This window comes from Ambystoma mexicanum, chromosome 13 (assembly GCF_040938575.1).
Source record: "Ambystoma mexicanum isolate Mex_15411 chromosome 13, UKY_AmexF1_1, whole genome shotgun sequence".
Lineage (NCBI taxonomy): Eukaryota > Metazoa > Chordata > Amphibia > Caudata > Ambystomatidae > Ambystoma > Ambystoma mexicanum.
In genome coordinates, this window is record NC_090938.1 from 31,110,633 (window position 1) to 31,126,185 (window position 15,553).

Here is a 15,553-nt window from a genome sequence, read left to right on the forward strand (position 1 = left end):
GAGGGGGCAAGACTCAAATGAGCTCTTACATGGATGAGGTATAAAAGTGAATCCAACTTTACTCAATGCAGAAAACCCCCCACCCTCCCAAGCACATCCTCATGGTACAAACGGCCAACAATCTATGCAGACATGAGAGCAGGACTGAAGTCCTATATCTATGCAGACATGAGAGCAGGACTGAAGTCCTATATCTATGCAGACATGAGAGCAGGACTGAAGTCCTATATCTATGCAGACATGAGAGCAGGACTGAAGTCCTATATCTATGCAGACATGAGAGCAGGACTGAAGTCCTATATCTATGCAGACATGAGAGCAGGACTGAAGTCCTATATCTATGCAGACATGAGAGCAGGACTGAAGTCCTATATCTATGCAGACATGAGAGCAGGACTGAAGTCCTAGCTCGTTAATGGTGGGGGAGACACTGCTGAATTTAGGCCGAAGTGTGATGCAAAAGGACCAGTCTCCATCCAGGCTGCCAACATTCCCCCAAGTACCAAATCGACACCAGGGCCACGGGTTACCCATTTAGGTCAACTGGATTAGAACACGGTGAAGGGATATCAGGCATCCCGGGTTCAGAAATACTTGCGTTGGTAGAGGTGCCGAGGAAGAATGGCTGGCATTAGGTTCAGTAGAATCAGGTGCTGACTTGGGTTTGGGTCAAGATCCTGACATGTGGCATGAATACCTCTAGAAAGCAGGATCTGGTTGCTGATGTTGCTCTTCGTGGATTCTGATGTCACGAGTTTCTAGCATGTATGCCTCACTTAGCAGGAAGTAGGGACACTGGGATAAGGGACTGTTACAGTACTAAGGCACAGTGCCACAAAAAGCATCAACAGCCCTGATAATGAAACTATCACCAAACCCGGAGCCCTCAACATTTCCTGCGGTCAGCACAGAGTCTGCCCAGCATGGCTTGGGCTGCCCACCCAATCCGGCATTCACTTTGATTGGTCCTCTGAGTTACTTGCATTATCGAATAGTGACTTCAAAGAGAGACGGAATAGATTTTGCTTCATCATTTCTTTTTTAAATCAATCTCCAACGCCAGCTCAAGGTTGTAGAGCTGTACTTTTCATAAAACAAAAAAATGGTCATCAGTAAAAACATTTTTTATTTTTGATTATTTTCAACGAATAAACATCCAGAGAAAGGCAACTCGATGCAGGCGTCACTAGTAGTCAGACGGTACTCCAATTGAAAACCAATTACATAAAAAGTGAATATGGCATGACTTTTCAAATAAAACAGTATAACTATAGAGGCAGTAAATTCCGAGGTTATGAAGACGCTTGAATCCCACTGCATGGTCAGTCTTTGCTGCTGCTTTCAAGTCTCTCTTTAATTTTAAGCTGTCAACAATTGTTTCAGCCTATTCTTTTAAATTATGTTATTAAAAATGTGAACGGTGAGTGAAAGACTGAATGCTTTGGCAAAAAGTTGCATGCCTTAAAAACAAGTAAAGGGACGGTAAAAGCATAGCCCTTTCTTCTAACAGTGACCCTACTAGAGGGCGCATTAAAGGGAACCTGACCTGGTTGTCTATGTAAGCTAGTTATGAAAGGAGGTTAACAATAATTACCAATGGAATATGATATCCAAATAAAGTTCCAAAATTCCTGTACTATTACCAGTGCCAGCATCACACTCCTGTTGTTTATTTTGGGGACAGCCAATAGCTGCCACACGGTCAAATAAAGAAAGTCTTTCCAGCTTCCTACCACCTGCCCCCACAAAGCTGCTGGGAATAAAACAAGTTACCTTGAGGGCGCACATCAGGAGGCCTCTTGAGATCCCCAGGAGTGGACTCAGTGTTGAGCTTCGATGCACTCAACAAGAGAGGCGAGGAGCTGCCCGCTGAGGAGGAAACCCGCAAACTGGGAATGCCTCGTAAAGGTGGCAAATCCCCAAGGAAACACGAGTCTGCATGCACTTCTCAGGAGCAACACAAAATACACAAACCGCATTAACTGCACAAAAGGAATGAGGACAGTGCTCACAGCCTGACCTTAGATGGTGACGTGTGCGCAGCTGGTACCAAATCCTTTTCATAATGGGCAAAATGTGCAGTCCATATAGTTGTAGACATCCATATATCCCGTGCTATAAGTGGGACTGGAAATCAAAGGGGGCTCTAGTTTGGGGGTGTGGCCTAAGCACATGCCCCCTAACGAGAGCACCCCCCCTTTCGATTAAGGGCGGGGGTGGGAGGGCGGCTGGTAAAGTAGGTGGAGCTGGGGCACACTGGCACTATTACCTTAGATGCACCCAGTCCCTCCTTTTAAACAAAAGAAGGGGCTGGGGGCATCAAAAGGTGTGACACTAGTGTGCCCCAGCTCATGCACGCAGCAGGCAGCCCTTCCATTCAAGGAGCCTGCTTTAACCATGGGCTCCTTGAATGAAACGTCTGCCTGCTGTTGGTGTCGCTGTACGTGAAACAGTAGAAGGCCTGGAGAGCCCAGTCTCTCCTTTTGTTTCTGAGGAACTAGTTAGTGATGACTAGTAACGCAAAACAAAAGGAGAGTTGAGCAGTCCAGCCCTCCTCCTGTTTCGAGTACATAGCCATCAGGCAGCCTGCACTGCACAGTTACACCCACTGCTTGCAGGTGTCAGTACTTCGGTTTAGAAAAAAGAAAAGGCGTACCTTTTCTCTGAAGGCAGCTCATGTAACCATGCAGCCTCCACACAGGCTGCCTGAGGTGTCCGCTGGCTGGGACTAGTCGGGGGTGGGCCCCGGCTCGGGAGCCCTTTCTGGAGACTACCGAGGCCCGGCCATGGCCCAGTTAAAGCCCTGCATATATCCTGGCAGAAAGGAACTAGATGAAACCAGTGTGAACAAGCCGATTGCAATTGTGTGACCTATGTTGACACACACACAGCCATATTTACGGGCCACCATCGCGCTTCATCTCGTCTCCTGTCTGTACAGGAGGGTCTTATTACAGACACTGTGTGGACAGCCAATGGGCTTTTACTAACATTACTGAGTGATTACGCGCACACACACACACACAGATGCCATGCGAGAAGACTCACGATGACGTCACGCGTTGGCAGAAGCACACTGAAGACATTACACGTCCACAGACACTGGGAGGTGCTGTGAGGCTAGTACATGGGTTAAGTGCTCGTTTCCAACATGGAGAAAGTCTGCACTTTATGACTCCTTCCTCTGAAGTCAGTAAATAGAGTACCAATACATTGGTTACTAATAAAAGCCATCATTAACCTGCTTACCAGAGGCAGGAATAGGGCGTGAAAACAACAGATATATATGTAAGAAGGAATAACATGAGAGATTGATAGGCGCACACATTAACGTCACAGCAAGTTAAAGGACAGTGGTGAGATCACAAGATGGCCGAACAGCGGCGACATGAGATGTTTCTAGGCTCACACGACAACTCGGCCGACACTGGTGACATCACAAGTTAGCAGACACGCATTACAACACAGCATGGTCTCAAACCGATGACAACATAAACATGCCAGTGACTTCACAAACTGATGACAGTACAGATTTCAAAACAGACGCTGATGACAAAACAGTTACAAAGTGGGCACATACGTTTTATTTTTTCCCTAATGCACTTCAGGGCACTGACCAGTGCCTACAGCGTAGAAAGCGTGTAACGGCTGAAAACATTCTCTTTTTGTTGGATTTTTGTGCGTTTTCTCCCATGCCCGCCTTGCCCTCCCACGTTTCTTTCATGGTATCCTATGGTTACATAAGAGAAATATATGGCATTTTCTGAGCTTCAAATGTTTTGGAAGAAGCTAGATAATAAATCAATCCGTTCTCCCCCTTCCCACCCCCAAGAAATGTATAAATACATGCAAAATAGTGTGTTATACACAGAGACTAACAAGGATTTAAAATACTAGTACACGTCGGATGCATCTAAGCCGGACTCGGGAATATGGCACACAACAGGGTACAGGTTGTTTCAAAACCACCATTTCTGTTTAATAACATGCAGACCACAGAAGGAATATTGTCATTTGTGTACAAAAATACCGCTGCTTGATTGTTCCTACTATTAAAAAAAAGTAAACTTTTATTTCAGTATGGCGTGCTCTTCTGAAAAAGAATATGTATATTTATATATATATGCGTTTTCTTGGTATGTACGTGTGTGTGTGTGTGTTTATACAAACACACATACACACGAGTACAAATGTATACATACAAGACACATGTACAATCCAGGCCAGGTAGATATGTCCTCAGCAGTCCTGCGGGTATGGCTAGTTTATCGACACCATGATTTAAAGGGGCAATTTGGGGAACTGTTTTTTGCTAGTAATTCTATCCAACGCAACGCCCTCCCACCCCCGTGTATTTCAAAACAGTTTGTGGCCTGGACTATACGATTGCCAAACTGCTGTTCTATAGGTGCTACGCGAGGTGATGAACTGGTCTCTTGGGCCTGTTAGCAGGTCAGGTAACTCCAGCCTTCAGGAGTCTGTATGTGGACTTATATACAGACAGATTGTGTGTGCGTTTATACACAAGCAACAGCGCACACGGATATACAACCCGAAATGTAACAGTAAATCATAGGTCAGCCCTGGTTAACTCCCATGTTGCCCACAATTGGGCACAGAAGGCTTGAACACACAGGCAAAGGGTCTTCAGGAGGAGTTCTGAGGGCAGGAGGGCTGTACTGAAGCTTGAGGGGCGTGGTCCCAACGGCCCAACAATCAAGGCACTGTTCTCTGGCCCTCCTGCGGCGTCACCAAAGGCCAACCACGGTAGCCTCCGTAGTACGGATGGCACAGCTGGGCAGGATTACTGGAAGGAGGGTTTCACCTTGGCGCTTCTTCACCTGGTGGAGGCTTTATGACCCTGGGTGTTGTGCCGCACCCTCGTGGTCTCACTCCTAAACGGAGCTATGGCTTGGGGTCAACAAGTTGGCACAATGACCATCGCCAGGGAATGAGTCACAGGATATGTAGCCCCTCCCACCCCCCAGGTTAACAGTTTAAAATGAAAATACTATTAACCTCTGCCCCTAAACAAGGTGGTGGAGGGGGCACCCAAAGAACTCAAAGTACTGCCTTTTCAGAGAACAAGTCTCCCATCCACCTAAAAACAAGCCTATTCCTGCACCACAGAGCTGATTTTTTTGGCAGATTTAAAAATGCATTTAGCTTTCTTCACCTCGCATTGACGGCTGAATCAAGGAACATTAATGCACAAAACCATTTTGAAACAAAGATGCACATTTGGGTGGAAATGTACAAGGAGAGCAGGCTGAAGACACCTGTTTGAAATGGCCGCTGCACACAGGAAGTGATGCAACGTCTTTGGTACCAACTACGTTGAGCTCAGTGAGTACACAAGGCTTTGTTCCAGTCCGACATCCAACACTCCAAAGGGTACGTTGATGCACGCCTCAAGAAACCTCATCATTCCCTGGCTACAACATACTTAAGTTATACATAATTTGTCCTTTCAGTTGACTATAAGTGCCAGAAAAAACTTCTCTAAAAGTTTGCTGTTAAAATCCCACCAAAAGATGACCTTCTTGTGAAAATCTCAAAATATTGCTTGTGCACTGCGATGCTGCACATTGTAGTGCACACACTTTTGTAGTGTAAGCCATTAAACATTTTACCAAAATCAGAAGGAAAAATTGCAACTATTATTGAGCTGGCCTCCATGCCAACAAGTTGGCAATCATTGACCAAGCTCAGCCAGAAATGTCTGCTTCACTCAACCAACAAGAAGTGGTCAGACATACAGAGAAACTGAGGCTCAAAGGACGTTGGGGTGGGGCTGGGTTCACCCAACAGGTTGACCTGAGTCCGATGATAGCCCTCTAAACATCCCACTGTCGACAGTGTGGCTCTAAACCGTGGAATTGACCCTTGAGACCCGTAGACAAGAAATTACAGCAAAGAGGCCGTGTTAATACCAAGGAGTCAGGGTCCATTAAGAAGAGAATCAGAGGGACTGCATGTTTAGAAATAGAAAAACACTTGGTGCTATGACTGGAGCAAGTGTGGGTAATCAACACTTGGGACAGTGGCAAAAGCCAGCACAAGATGGGTCCCCTCTGGCACTGTGGCCAGAGTCAGCAAAAGGCAGGTCTTCCTGGCATGTTGGTGTGAACCAGCAGAAGATGCCTTCCTGGCACTGTGGCAAGAGCAAAAAGAACATGGCTCTTTCTTCATACTGTGTTAAGGGACAGCAGAAGATAGATGACACCTCCCTGGCAATGTGCTACGAGCCATAAGATGTCCCTTCCTGGTAATGCAGCAAGAGCAAGCAGAAGGTGGCCCACTCGAGGCAGTACTGCCAGAGCCGCTTAAGATAGCTCATTCCTGTCTGAAAGGCCAACAGAAGGTCACCTGATCCTGGCAGAGCGGCTACCAGAAGGTGGCCCATTCCTGGTGGTTAGACTAGCAGAAGGGGGCCCATTCCTGGCGGTTCAGCTAGCAGAAGGGGGCCCATTCCTGGTGGTTCGGCTAGCAGAAGGGGGCCCATTCCTGGTGGTTCGGCTAGCAGAAGGGGGCCCGTTCCTGGCAGTTCGGCTAGCAGAAGGGGGCCCATTCCTGGCGGTTCGGCTAGCAGAAGGGATCCTATTCCTGGCGGTTTGGCTAGCAGAAGGTGACCCATTCCTGGCGGTTCGGCTAGCAGAAGGTGGCCCATTCCTGGCGGTTCGACTAGCAGAAGGTGACCCATTCCTGGTGGTTTGGCTAGCAGAAGGTGGCCCATTCCTGGCGGTCCGGGTAGCAGAAGGTGGCTCATTCCTGGCGGTTCGGGTAGCAGAAGGTGGCTCATTCCTGGCGGTTTGGCTACCAGAAGGTGACCCATTCCTGGTGGTTCGGCTAGCAAAGGGGGCCCATTCCTGGCGGTTCGGCTAGCAGAAGGGGGCCCATCCCTGGCGGTTCAGCTAGCAGAAGGTGGCCCATTCCTGGCGGTTTGACTAGCAGAAGGTGGCCCATTCCTGGCGGTTCGGCTAGCATAAGGTGGCCCATTTCTGGATGTTCAGCTAGCAGAAGGTGGCCCATTCCTGGCGGTTCAGCAAGCAGAAGGGTTCTAGGCTCATTCTTCACCAGTTTGTTTTCCATAGCACTTTTTGCCAAAAATGTTTTGTGAAAAACAAAATCATTGATTTTTTTGTTATTAAGGCGGGGGTGGTGGGGTTACCCCCAATGCCTCCCCTCCCCTATTATTTATTCCCTACAGCACTCCCTACCCCTTATATTGCCCACGCCCCCATATTTTTGGGCGATGAATGAACGTAGTACCAGCAGAAGGTGGCCAATTCCTGGCGGTTTCGGCTAGTAGAAAGGAGGCCCATACCTGGCGCTACTGCAGGTGGAAGACCATTGCTGGAATTGCAATGAGTAACGAGGCAGTGGCCAGTCTATGGCTCTGCGGCAAGAGCCATCAGATACCCATTCCTGGCAAAAAAAATCAAATGCAAGCAGAAGGCGGCTTGTGTTGGCAGTGTGAAAGAAACCGGCACAATGCTCATGCCGGACAATATTGGGAGAGCCGGAAGGAAGTGATTCCTTCATGGCACTTCAGTGAGAGCTAGAAACAGGCAGCCGATGATGGGCTATACGGAGAGAGCAAAAGGCCCTAGCAAGCGCCAGAAGAAGATTGAATTCCTGACACCATGGCGAGGAGCTAGAGCACCCATATGCACTGGGCCTCATATCTGGCACTTGGAAGTAGAATGCCCATGTCTAGCAAGCCTTATACCTGGCACATAAAAGCACTTAAAGCACCCAAACATACCAAGCCTCAACCTAGCTTCTGGCGCAAGACAAACCTCCTTCAGAACGGGCCCATGCTTGCTACTCAGTGGGTATACGTGGCCATGTAAACTACCATACCCAATAATGGGGGGAAGGCAGAGGTCCAGGTTAAGCCAGATGACTTGTACACAACATAAGTCAGTGGGCAAGATCCAGTCAGAAGTGAGAGGTGTACGAGCCCCATAAGCAGGGTGGAGGCCATAGTGGGCTCTAGGTGAGATCCTTCATACGCAGAGGATGGACCTTGACAGTTGGGGAGACATTCCTTGTTACAAGAGGGTTATTAGATGTCTGGAACTGCGGGGAGAGAAAAAGCTTCCAGGGGTTGCCCGTTGTATGCAAGGTCCAGGCTGGGTGCAAGAGGGTAGGCAACCTAGCCATTAAGAAAAACCACTGGCTCAAGCCCAGGTGGAGGAAGAGGGACTCAACTTTAAGCTGAGAAGAAAGAAAAGGAAATTCTCCATCTTTATAGCCTATAGAATGTTGGCAGTTCTGGCAAAATAATGTCATTCGCAATAATTTACAATAAGTGCAGATATAATGTTACCCTTAAATCATGCAATTTCAATGGGCAATCATTATATCGCAATTTCTATGAGGGCTCTCATTTGAATGGCTCCAACGTGATTTCTGAAGTTGGACTACAGGTGGTGCTTTCAACTGTACATTTTATGGGACAGGAAAGGAGTGTTGGAAAGAAGACTAGTGAAGTAGGCCATCAATAGAGAGCTGTAGTAATGGGCCGGCACTTGTGAGACCAGTACCTGGAGGGCACTCTAGATGCTGTCTATGAGCGGAACTCCAGATGAAGCGACACTGGTTTACTGTTGTATGGTCTGGTCCATGCCTGTAGGTTTCAAAGGAAATGTCAAAGTACCAGGTGTTGAAATCAGAGGAAAGCGTCCGACTATGTAACATGGATGACAGTCAACAAAGAGGGCCGCTCTTTATTCCAGGGGAGATGGTAGCGCACAGCATGAAACTTTGGCAAATGTCAGTCAAAAAAGTGTTGCCTTTCAGGGAATTCTGAAACCCTGAGCAACGACCTGTAAAGCTTTGCGTGCCAAAGGAAACCTATCCATGCATTAGCACACCTTGTAAACTCAAGAAATGCCATATTGTGGCGGCCTGTTAGAACCAAACAGTGCATGCAGCTGGTAGATTGCATTGTAAACCATGGTGTGCTGTCACCAGGACCCGTCCGACTGGGAATTAGGGGGTGCACGTAGGAGCAACTATATTGAGGACAATGGTTGTGAGGTCCAAACACGAGACCGTGCACTTCCGCAGTGACTTTTCCAACAGATCCCCGATGCCCCACAAGGGATGCCTGCACTGAGCAGATCTCTCTCTACTCAATAACTTAAGTAGATATTAAATGCTCTTAGATTTGCATTAAAACCGATTAGAAAAAATATCAGACATAAAAAAAACATATGCACATAGAGAGCTTTTACTTAAAGCAATTAGCCATTTCAGCAGAAGTCCTATAAAAAAGGCGTGTAATGCAACTCACTTTAAAGGTTCCAAAGATGGCTGCTCGGAGAAAGGAAGTGCTGCTTATGTTCCGTCACATGACCCCTAGCTATTAGCTCCTCCCTCCATTCAAACGTCAAACACGATTCATATGGCTGACATTAAAAGACAATTCTCAATCTAAGAAAAACTATATTTTTTGCATAATATTCATATAGATTTATTATTTTCTCAACTATGGCAAGTAAATAAAAAAAAAGTTAAGACCTCTGAGCAATTCCTTAATCTGTGTGAGAGACATGGGCAACCCACTAAGTTTGGCAAACAGCACCAGAGGTGCGGGACCCCTGATCGCTGCCCCTCCACCATGTCTTTGAAAATAAGTTGCCTCATCCTGTTCGCGAGGCTATTTATCCTGAAAAGAATACCACTAAAAACCACTAATACGGGCCCCAGGCAGGCAGGGTTATTTTTCTTTGATTGCCTAGTTTACTGACCCCGACTGCTTTAGAGTTGTGCGTTAAAGACGGCGTACCCTTTGGCCAATGGGCTTGTGAGGCTGAGGGGGCGCTATGCCCATCCATTTGGCTGTGTTGGTCATTGGCCAGCTTTCTTACACAACAGGGACAGTTCTATCTATTGATCGTCCGTGCAAAGGGTGCCCACGAAAGTACACCGTGCCCAGGCAAAACACTGTACCGTAAACTCTAGACGTGCTATTATCCCAGGGTCGTTGCAGCCAGCTCTGTGGACGCAGGGGCTTAAGGACCACGTTTCAAAACCCAGATGTCCACCCTCCATCTCCTCCTGAGGTTGTCTCGATGCCGCCGCCCCCCCCCCTCCCGCCTCCATAATTCCTTTCAAACACTACCAGCCAGCTCCAAATACTATGGATGCCCTCTTGAGTCCACTGCCTTGTTGCTGAGCGTCGTAGTCTCTGACTTTCTGGTGCATGAGCCGACAATCACCAACCACTGAGGCATCTTCCAGCATGAAGGCTCCTTGGCCACAACTTGCACCCATGTTACGCTGCTAAACAACAAGCTCTGGGGATGTGTGTGGGGGCGTCAGACGAAGGAGAGGGGGTCACCAGTGCACAATAAGCAGAGCCACTTGTTTTCTCTGATGTTTGTTTGCTGCAGACTCTTCAAGTGACATACGTGAAATCGAAAAGAGCGGAACATTGTAGGGACCTGGGGGAGGGGAGGGGGAGTTCAGTCTGTGCCTCAAAGACAATGTCCCTGTGGCAAGAGGAACAAAGCCTTGGCAAATTGCAATCTCCCAATTTGATAGGCATGGGTTGGATCAGTGCCCCTATGGCCGCAAGGAGCATTGTGTGAATGTGGACACGGCGCAGGGGAAGAGAATCTACTCTTCCTTAATTTTGCTAAAGTACTGGTCCATGATTCAGATTAAGTCTCTTAAATGCAGAGCCCGGCCCTATCCCTCGCTATTGCAGCCTACCCCCACCCCCACTCCCACCAGCAGAACCAAAGGCCAGAGGAAAATGCTCAGGGATGTTAAGTTTGGGATTAAAAGGCAACAACTTCCCTCCATCAACACATCCTCATGTGTGGGTAGTCATAAGGCTGAGAAGGGTCAGTCCTGGAGGAGTGAGTGCTGCGGTGTCTTTGCAGTCGAACACCGCGACAGGGTCCCATTCTCTAGAAGGTTTCAGATGTGTTGGAGAGTCTACATCTTTGTGTCCATCCTCTGGGCCCATGATGCAAAAGAATATATCGGTCCCGCTGATGCTGTCCAAGAAAGGCAGGACTCGATATCTCGGTTACAGCACATGTCTGATGATCCTCCTGGCTGCACGGCTGGTGCGCTTCCCACGCTAAGCAGTCTACCCATCCTTCTGGCCCCATGCTCACACTTTTCAGGAGGGAGGAAACCCGTTTTAGGTACATTACTCACAGAAAATATTCATTAGCAGTACTCATACTGCCACATTAAAGCGCATATACAACATTTGCCTGGCAGTGAAAATACCCCCACCCCATGCCCAGCCAATATATCAACGCGGGCATCAGGGGTCCAATACATGGCAGTCTTGTTCGCTGCAGCACATCTCGCTTCCACAGTCGGAGACTAAAGTCGTCTCTTGCATTAGCACAATGGCACACAGAGGAACAGAGGTCCTCGTTACGGCAAGACACATGGACACAGGGTTTAAGACTTCCGTGATTCCCCGCCTGCCGTCTCGAGGGCACCCCATTAGATCAGGAGGCAGTGAGGAGCATTTAAGAACCAGGATGAAGGTGGAAGACTCATCTGGAGACATCAGCTCTTGCAGCACTATATACAGATTTTTTGGTGGGGGAAGGGTCAGAGGAGGGGGCTTGTTTCTCCAAAAGTTCGTTTAACCCTCTCACCTACTGCACTACCTTAAGTGATGGCTTTTTTGATGCCGGGAAAATGTCCTGTTACAGGGTTGTCCACCTGGTGCTTCTGTCCACAAGGGAGTATCTTTTTCATAGCCTCCCCTGTTAATTTTAAGCATGCACATTTTAATGAAAGACAAGCCCCTCCACTTAAAAGGGAATGCAGATGTTTGCAAATGAAGATGAGAAAAAGCAGACTAGATGAGCATAAAACAGCAGGCTCCCTTCTTCTGACTCTATGGCCAGCGACCGCTCTCTGTCTTTCAGTCCAGCTATGAAACAATGATTGTGTCTGCATGTCTTGGAGAAGCGGTCCATTCACCCAACCAAACTCAAAGTACACAGTCACAAAGCGAATTGCATCTGCTTCCAGCATATGTTCAGTCACACACTGGAAACAGATCATGCCATCATCAAATGTTTGCTCGCAAGTTCTTAAGGTGTTCACAGGGCACATTTTTTGTATATCATGATCAAATGGAAAAGACTTCCACAACTATCTTGGATCTGGTCACTGGACACAAAGGTCATAGAGGTCAACGTCTTCAAGCCCTGAATTCGAGAGACTACTGAGCCTGAAAGTAGGTTTTGGGAAGAAGGGTGAGCACATCTGCTGTGAAGCGATGAAGAGATCACACAAGGTGTTGGAAGGACCGGAGACATGAGGAGAAGGGACTGAAGTTCAAATCGACGTCTCCAGGCTGTGCAAGGGGCTCTCTGACGGGAAGGCAACAATGGACACGGGGTCCCCACCCACCGCATTGTTATTTGTGTTCACGGTAGGCACTGCGTGGGGAATGCTTGCTTGCTGCCCCAAAAGCCCCTTGGTTTCGGCACCGTTGTCGTCGTCGTCATCCTCTTCGTCGTCGATGAGTGGAATTCGAGGCTCGTCCTCTTCCATGTTGAACTCTGGGTGGGTCATGAAGTTATGGATGGAGCTTCGGGATTCTGGTTTCTCCAGGCCACCGTACAAAGAGCTACGGAATGCGTTCACCACTTTGATCTGTTTTTTGAAGGGTGAAAAAAGAAGAAGTTGAGGAAGGGCTGTGAAAAAATGTATGCATTAAGATGATGGATGATAAGAGACCACTATGGACAAAAATAAAAAAAGTAAAGTGAGGAAAGAGAAAGGGGCAAAAGTACAGCCACGGGTACCAAATTGACACTTGGAGAAAAGACGGCAGCTGTGTTCTTTAAGACTAAGGAGGCTGCAGAAAGGAAAATAAAATAAGCCAAATAAAATCAAAGCAACAATTCCAAACACACAGGAGTAAAAAACAGTAATTCAAATGCATTAGTACTAGTGTGAAATCAAAACCAAAACAAATAAAAAATATAATTGTGCATATCACAACTGAAAACACAACCGTGGTGTATGCAAATATTAATTGGAACATGGTGTTTCTACCAAGCAGAAGGAGGTGCCTAGGGACAAGACCCCGGCCCCTGTAGGATTGGGGGCTTCTCCAAACCAGGGAAGGTTCAACGCAACATCCTTTGAAATAACCAGCAGTGGCACCGTATCTCTGGGCAAAAGGTCAGCATGAAGGGCAGGACATGCCCGGGTGCGGTGCCATGCCAGTCTGAAATCCAATGGGCTACCTGGGTAATCTACAGGAGATTAAAGTTGAGGTTTGCTTAGCTAATCACAGTGATTCCGGTCTTAGGCGGCTGAGGAAGGCAGAGCATGCAAAGGTTTCCAGGTCTGAAAGGAAACATTCGGACCCCATTAAACAGGGAGAGCAGGTCTTCACATCTAATGAAGTAGAGGTCAAGCCAGTTAGAAGGACAGGTGTGAAAGGAGAGAGAGATGGCCAGACAGAAAAATAGGGCTAATGTGTTTTGCCATTCACTCAACATTCTACGTCCTAAACCTAATCTACTCTAAGTGTACAGCCAATGCCGGCAAGACAAAAATGTGTGGTCATCTGTGTCATAAGGTCCTCACAAATGTTGTTCCTGTGTGAAATCTTCCCTTTTTTCTGGGTGTCTCATGAGGTCCCCCCCTCTCCGTCTGGTCGGCCCTCTGGGAGTCATTCAGTCTTCCTGCAAGCTGTCTGCTCTCTGCACATCATGCATGCTGCCTGCATCTCAAGCTTCTTCCAGGCTCTATTTGGAGTGTATGCCTCACCGAGTTTTACGACAAGCTCTACACACTGCTCTGCGCATGCCGTAAGGTTCGTGTTTACTACCTGCCTTACAGTTGCTGCCCTTTGGCAATCAAGCAGCCTAACCTGTACTGCCTGTCCCTCATGGATTAGGTCTTCCATAAGTGTGCTGTCAACAACACTGCCCAGTGTGAGGATAGGAGCAGCAATGGCTAGAGCACTAAGTCCAGGAGAGCAGAGGGTACCAGACGCGCAGGTCTCCAGGAGAGCAGAGGATGCCAGATGTGCAGGCCTCCAGGAGGCAGAGGGTGCCAGACGCGCAGATCTCCAGGAGAGCAGAGGGCACCAGACGCGCAGATCTCCAGGAGAGTAGAGGATGCCAGATGTGCAGGTCTCCAGGAGAGCACAGGGCGCTGGACACATGTGTCATACAGAGCGGCAGATGCGCAGGCCTCCAGGAGAGCAGAGGGTACCAGACGGGCAGGTCTCCAGGAGAGCAGAGGATGCCAGATGTGCAGGCCTCCAGGAGGCAGAGGGTGCCAGACGCGCAGATCTCCAGGAGAGCAGAGGATGCCAGATGTGCAGGCCTCCAGGAGGCAGAGGGTGCCAGACGCGCAGATCTCCAGGAGAGCAGAGGGTACCAGACGCGCAGGCCTCCAGGAGAGCAGAGGGCACCAGACGCGCAGATCTCCAGGAGAGCAGAGGATGCCAGATGTGCAGGCCTCCAGGAGGCAGAGGGTGCCAGACGCGCAGATCTCCAGGAGAGCAGAGGATGCCAGATGTGCAGGCCTCCAGGAGGCAGAGGGTGCCAGACGCGCAGATCTCCAGGAGAGCAGAGGGTACCAGACGCGCATGCCTCCAGGAGAGCAGAGGGTACCAGACGCGCAGGTCTCCAGGAGAGCAGAGGATGCCAGATGTGCAGGCCTCCAGGAGGCAGAGGGTGCCAGACGCGCAGGCCTCCAAGAGAGCAGAGGGTACCAGACGCGCAGGTCTCCTGGAGAGCAGAGGATGCCAGATGTGCAGGCCCCCAGGAGGCAGAGGGTGCCAGACGCGCAGATCTCCAGGAGAGCAGAGGATGCCAGATGTGCAGGCCTCCAGGAGGCAGAGGGTGCCAGACGCGCAGATCTCCAGGAGAGCAGAGGGTACCAGACGCGCATGCCTCCAGGAGAGCAGAGGGCACCAGACGCGCAGGCCTCCAGGAGAGCAGAGGGTACCAGACACGCAGGTCTCCAGGAGAGCAGAGGATGCCAGATGTGCAGGCCTCCAGGAGGCAGAGGGTGCCAGACGCGCAGATCTCCAGGAGAGCAGAGGGCACCAGACGCGCAGATCTCCAGGAGAGCAGAGGGCACCAGACGCGCAGGCCTCCAGGAGAGCAGAGGGTATCAGACGCGCAGATCTCCAGGAGAGCAGAGGGTACCAGACGCGCAGATCTCCAGGAGAGCAGAGGGTACCAGACGCGCAGATCTCCAGGAGAGCAGAGGGCACCAGACGCGCAGGTCTCCAGGAGAGCAGAGGATGCCAGATGTGCAGGCCTCCAGGAGGCAGAGGGTGCCAGATCGTAAGTGGAGAGCAGAGGGATTTGGAGGCATAGGTCCTCAGGAGAGTAGAGTGCCGGACACACAGATCTCCAGGAGAGCACAGGGCGCCAGTGACATAGGTCTCCTTGAGAGCAGAGGGCACCGGATCATAGGTCTCAGAGAGAGCAGTGGGTGCCCGACGCGTAGGTCTCCAGGACAGCAGAGCGTGCTGGAATGCTAGGTCTCCAGGAGAGCAGAAGCCGGATACATACATCTC

General features: G+C 49.3%; 1 protein-coding gene across 5 annotated transcripts in view; it reads right to left on the reverse strand.

Moving 5' to 3' along the window:
* Window positions 1-3,561: 3,561 nt before the first annotated feature.
* Window positions 3,562-15,553, reverse strand: part of ATP2B4 (ATPase plasma membrane Ca2+ transporting 4) — an 803,527-nt gene continuing 791,535 nt past the window's right edge. For 3 of the 5 annotated variants that reach the window (XM_069633088.1, XM_069633085.1, XM_069633084.1), the window contains one exon: window positions 3,562-12,654. In XM_069633088.1, coding sequence (XP_069489189.1) covers window positions 12,334-12,654 — 321 coding nt within the window. In that variant the 3' untranslated portion in view covers window positions 3,562-12,333. The remainder of the gene's footprint in view (window positions 12,655-15,553) is intronic. The other 2 variants (XM_069633087.1, XM_069633086.1) reach the window with 1 other exon arrangement.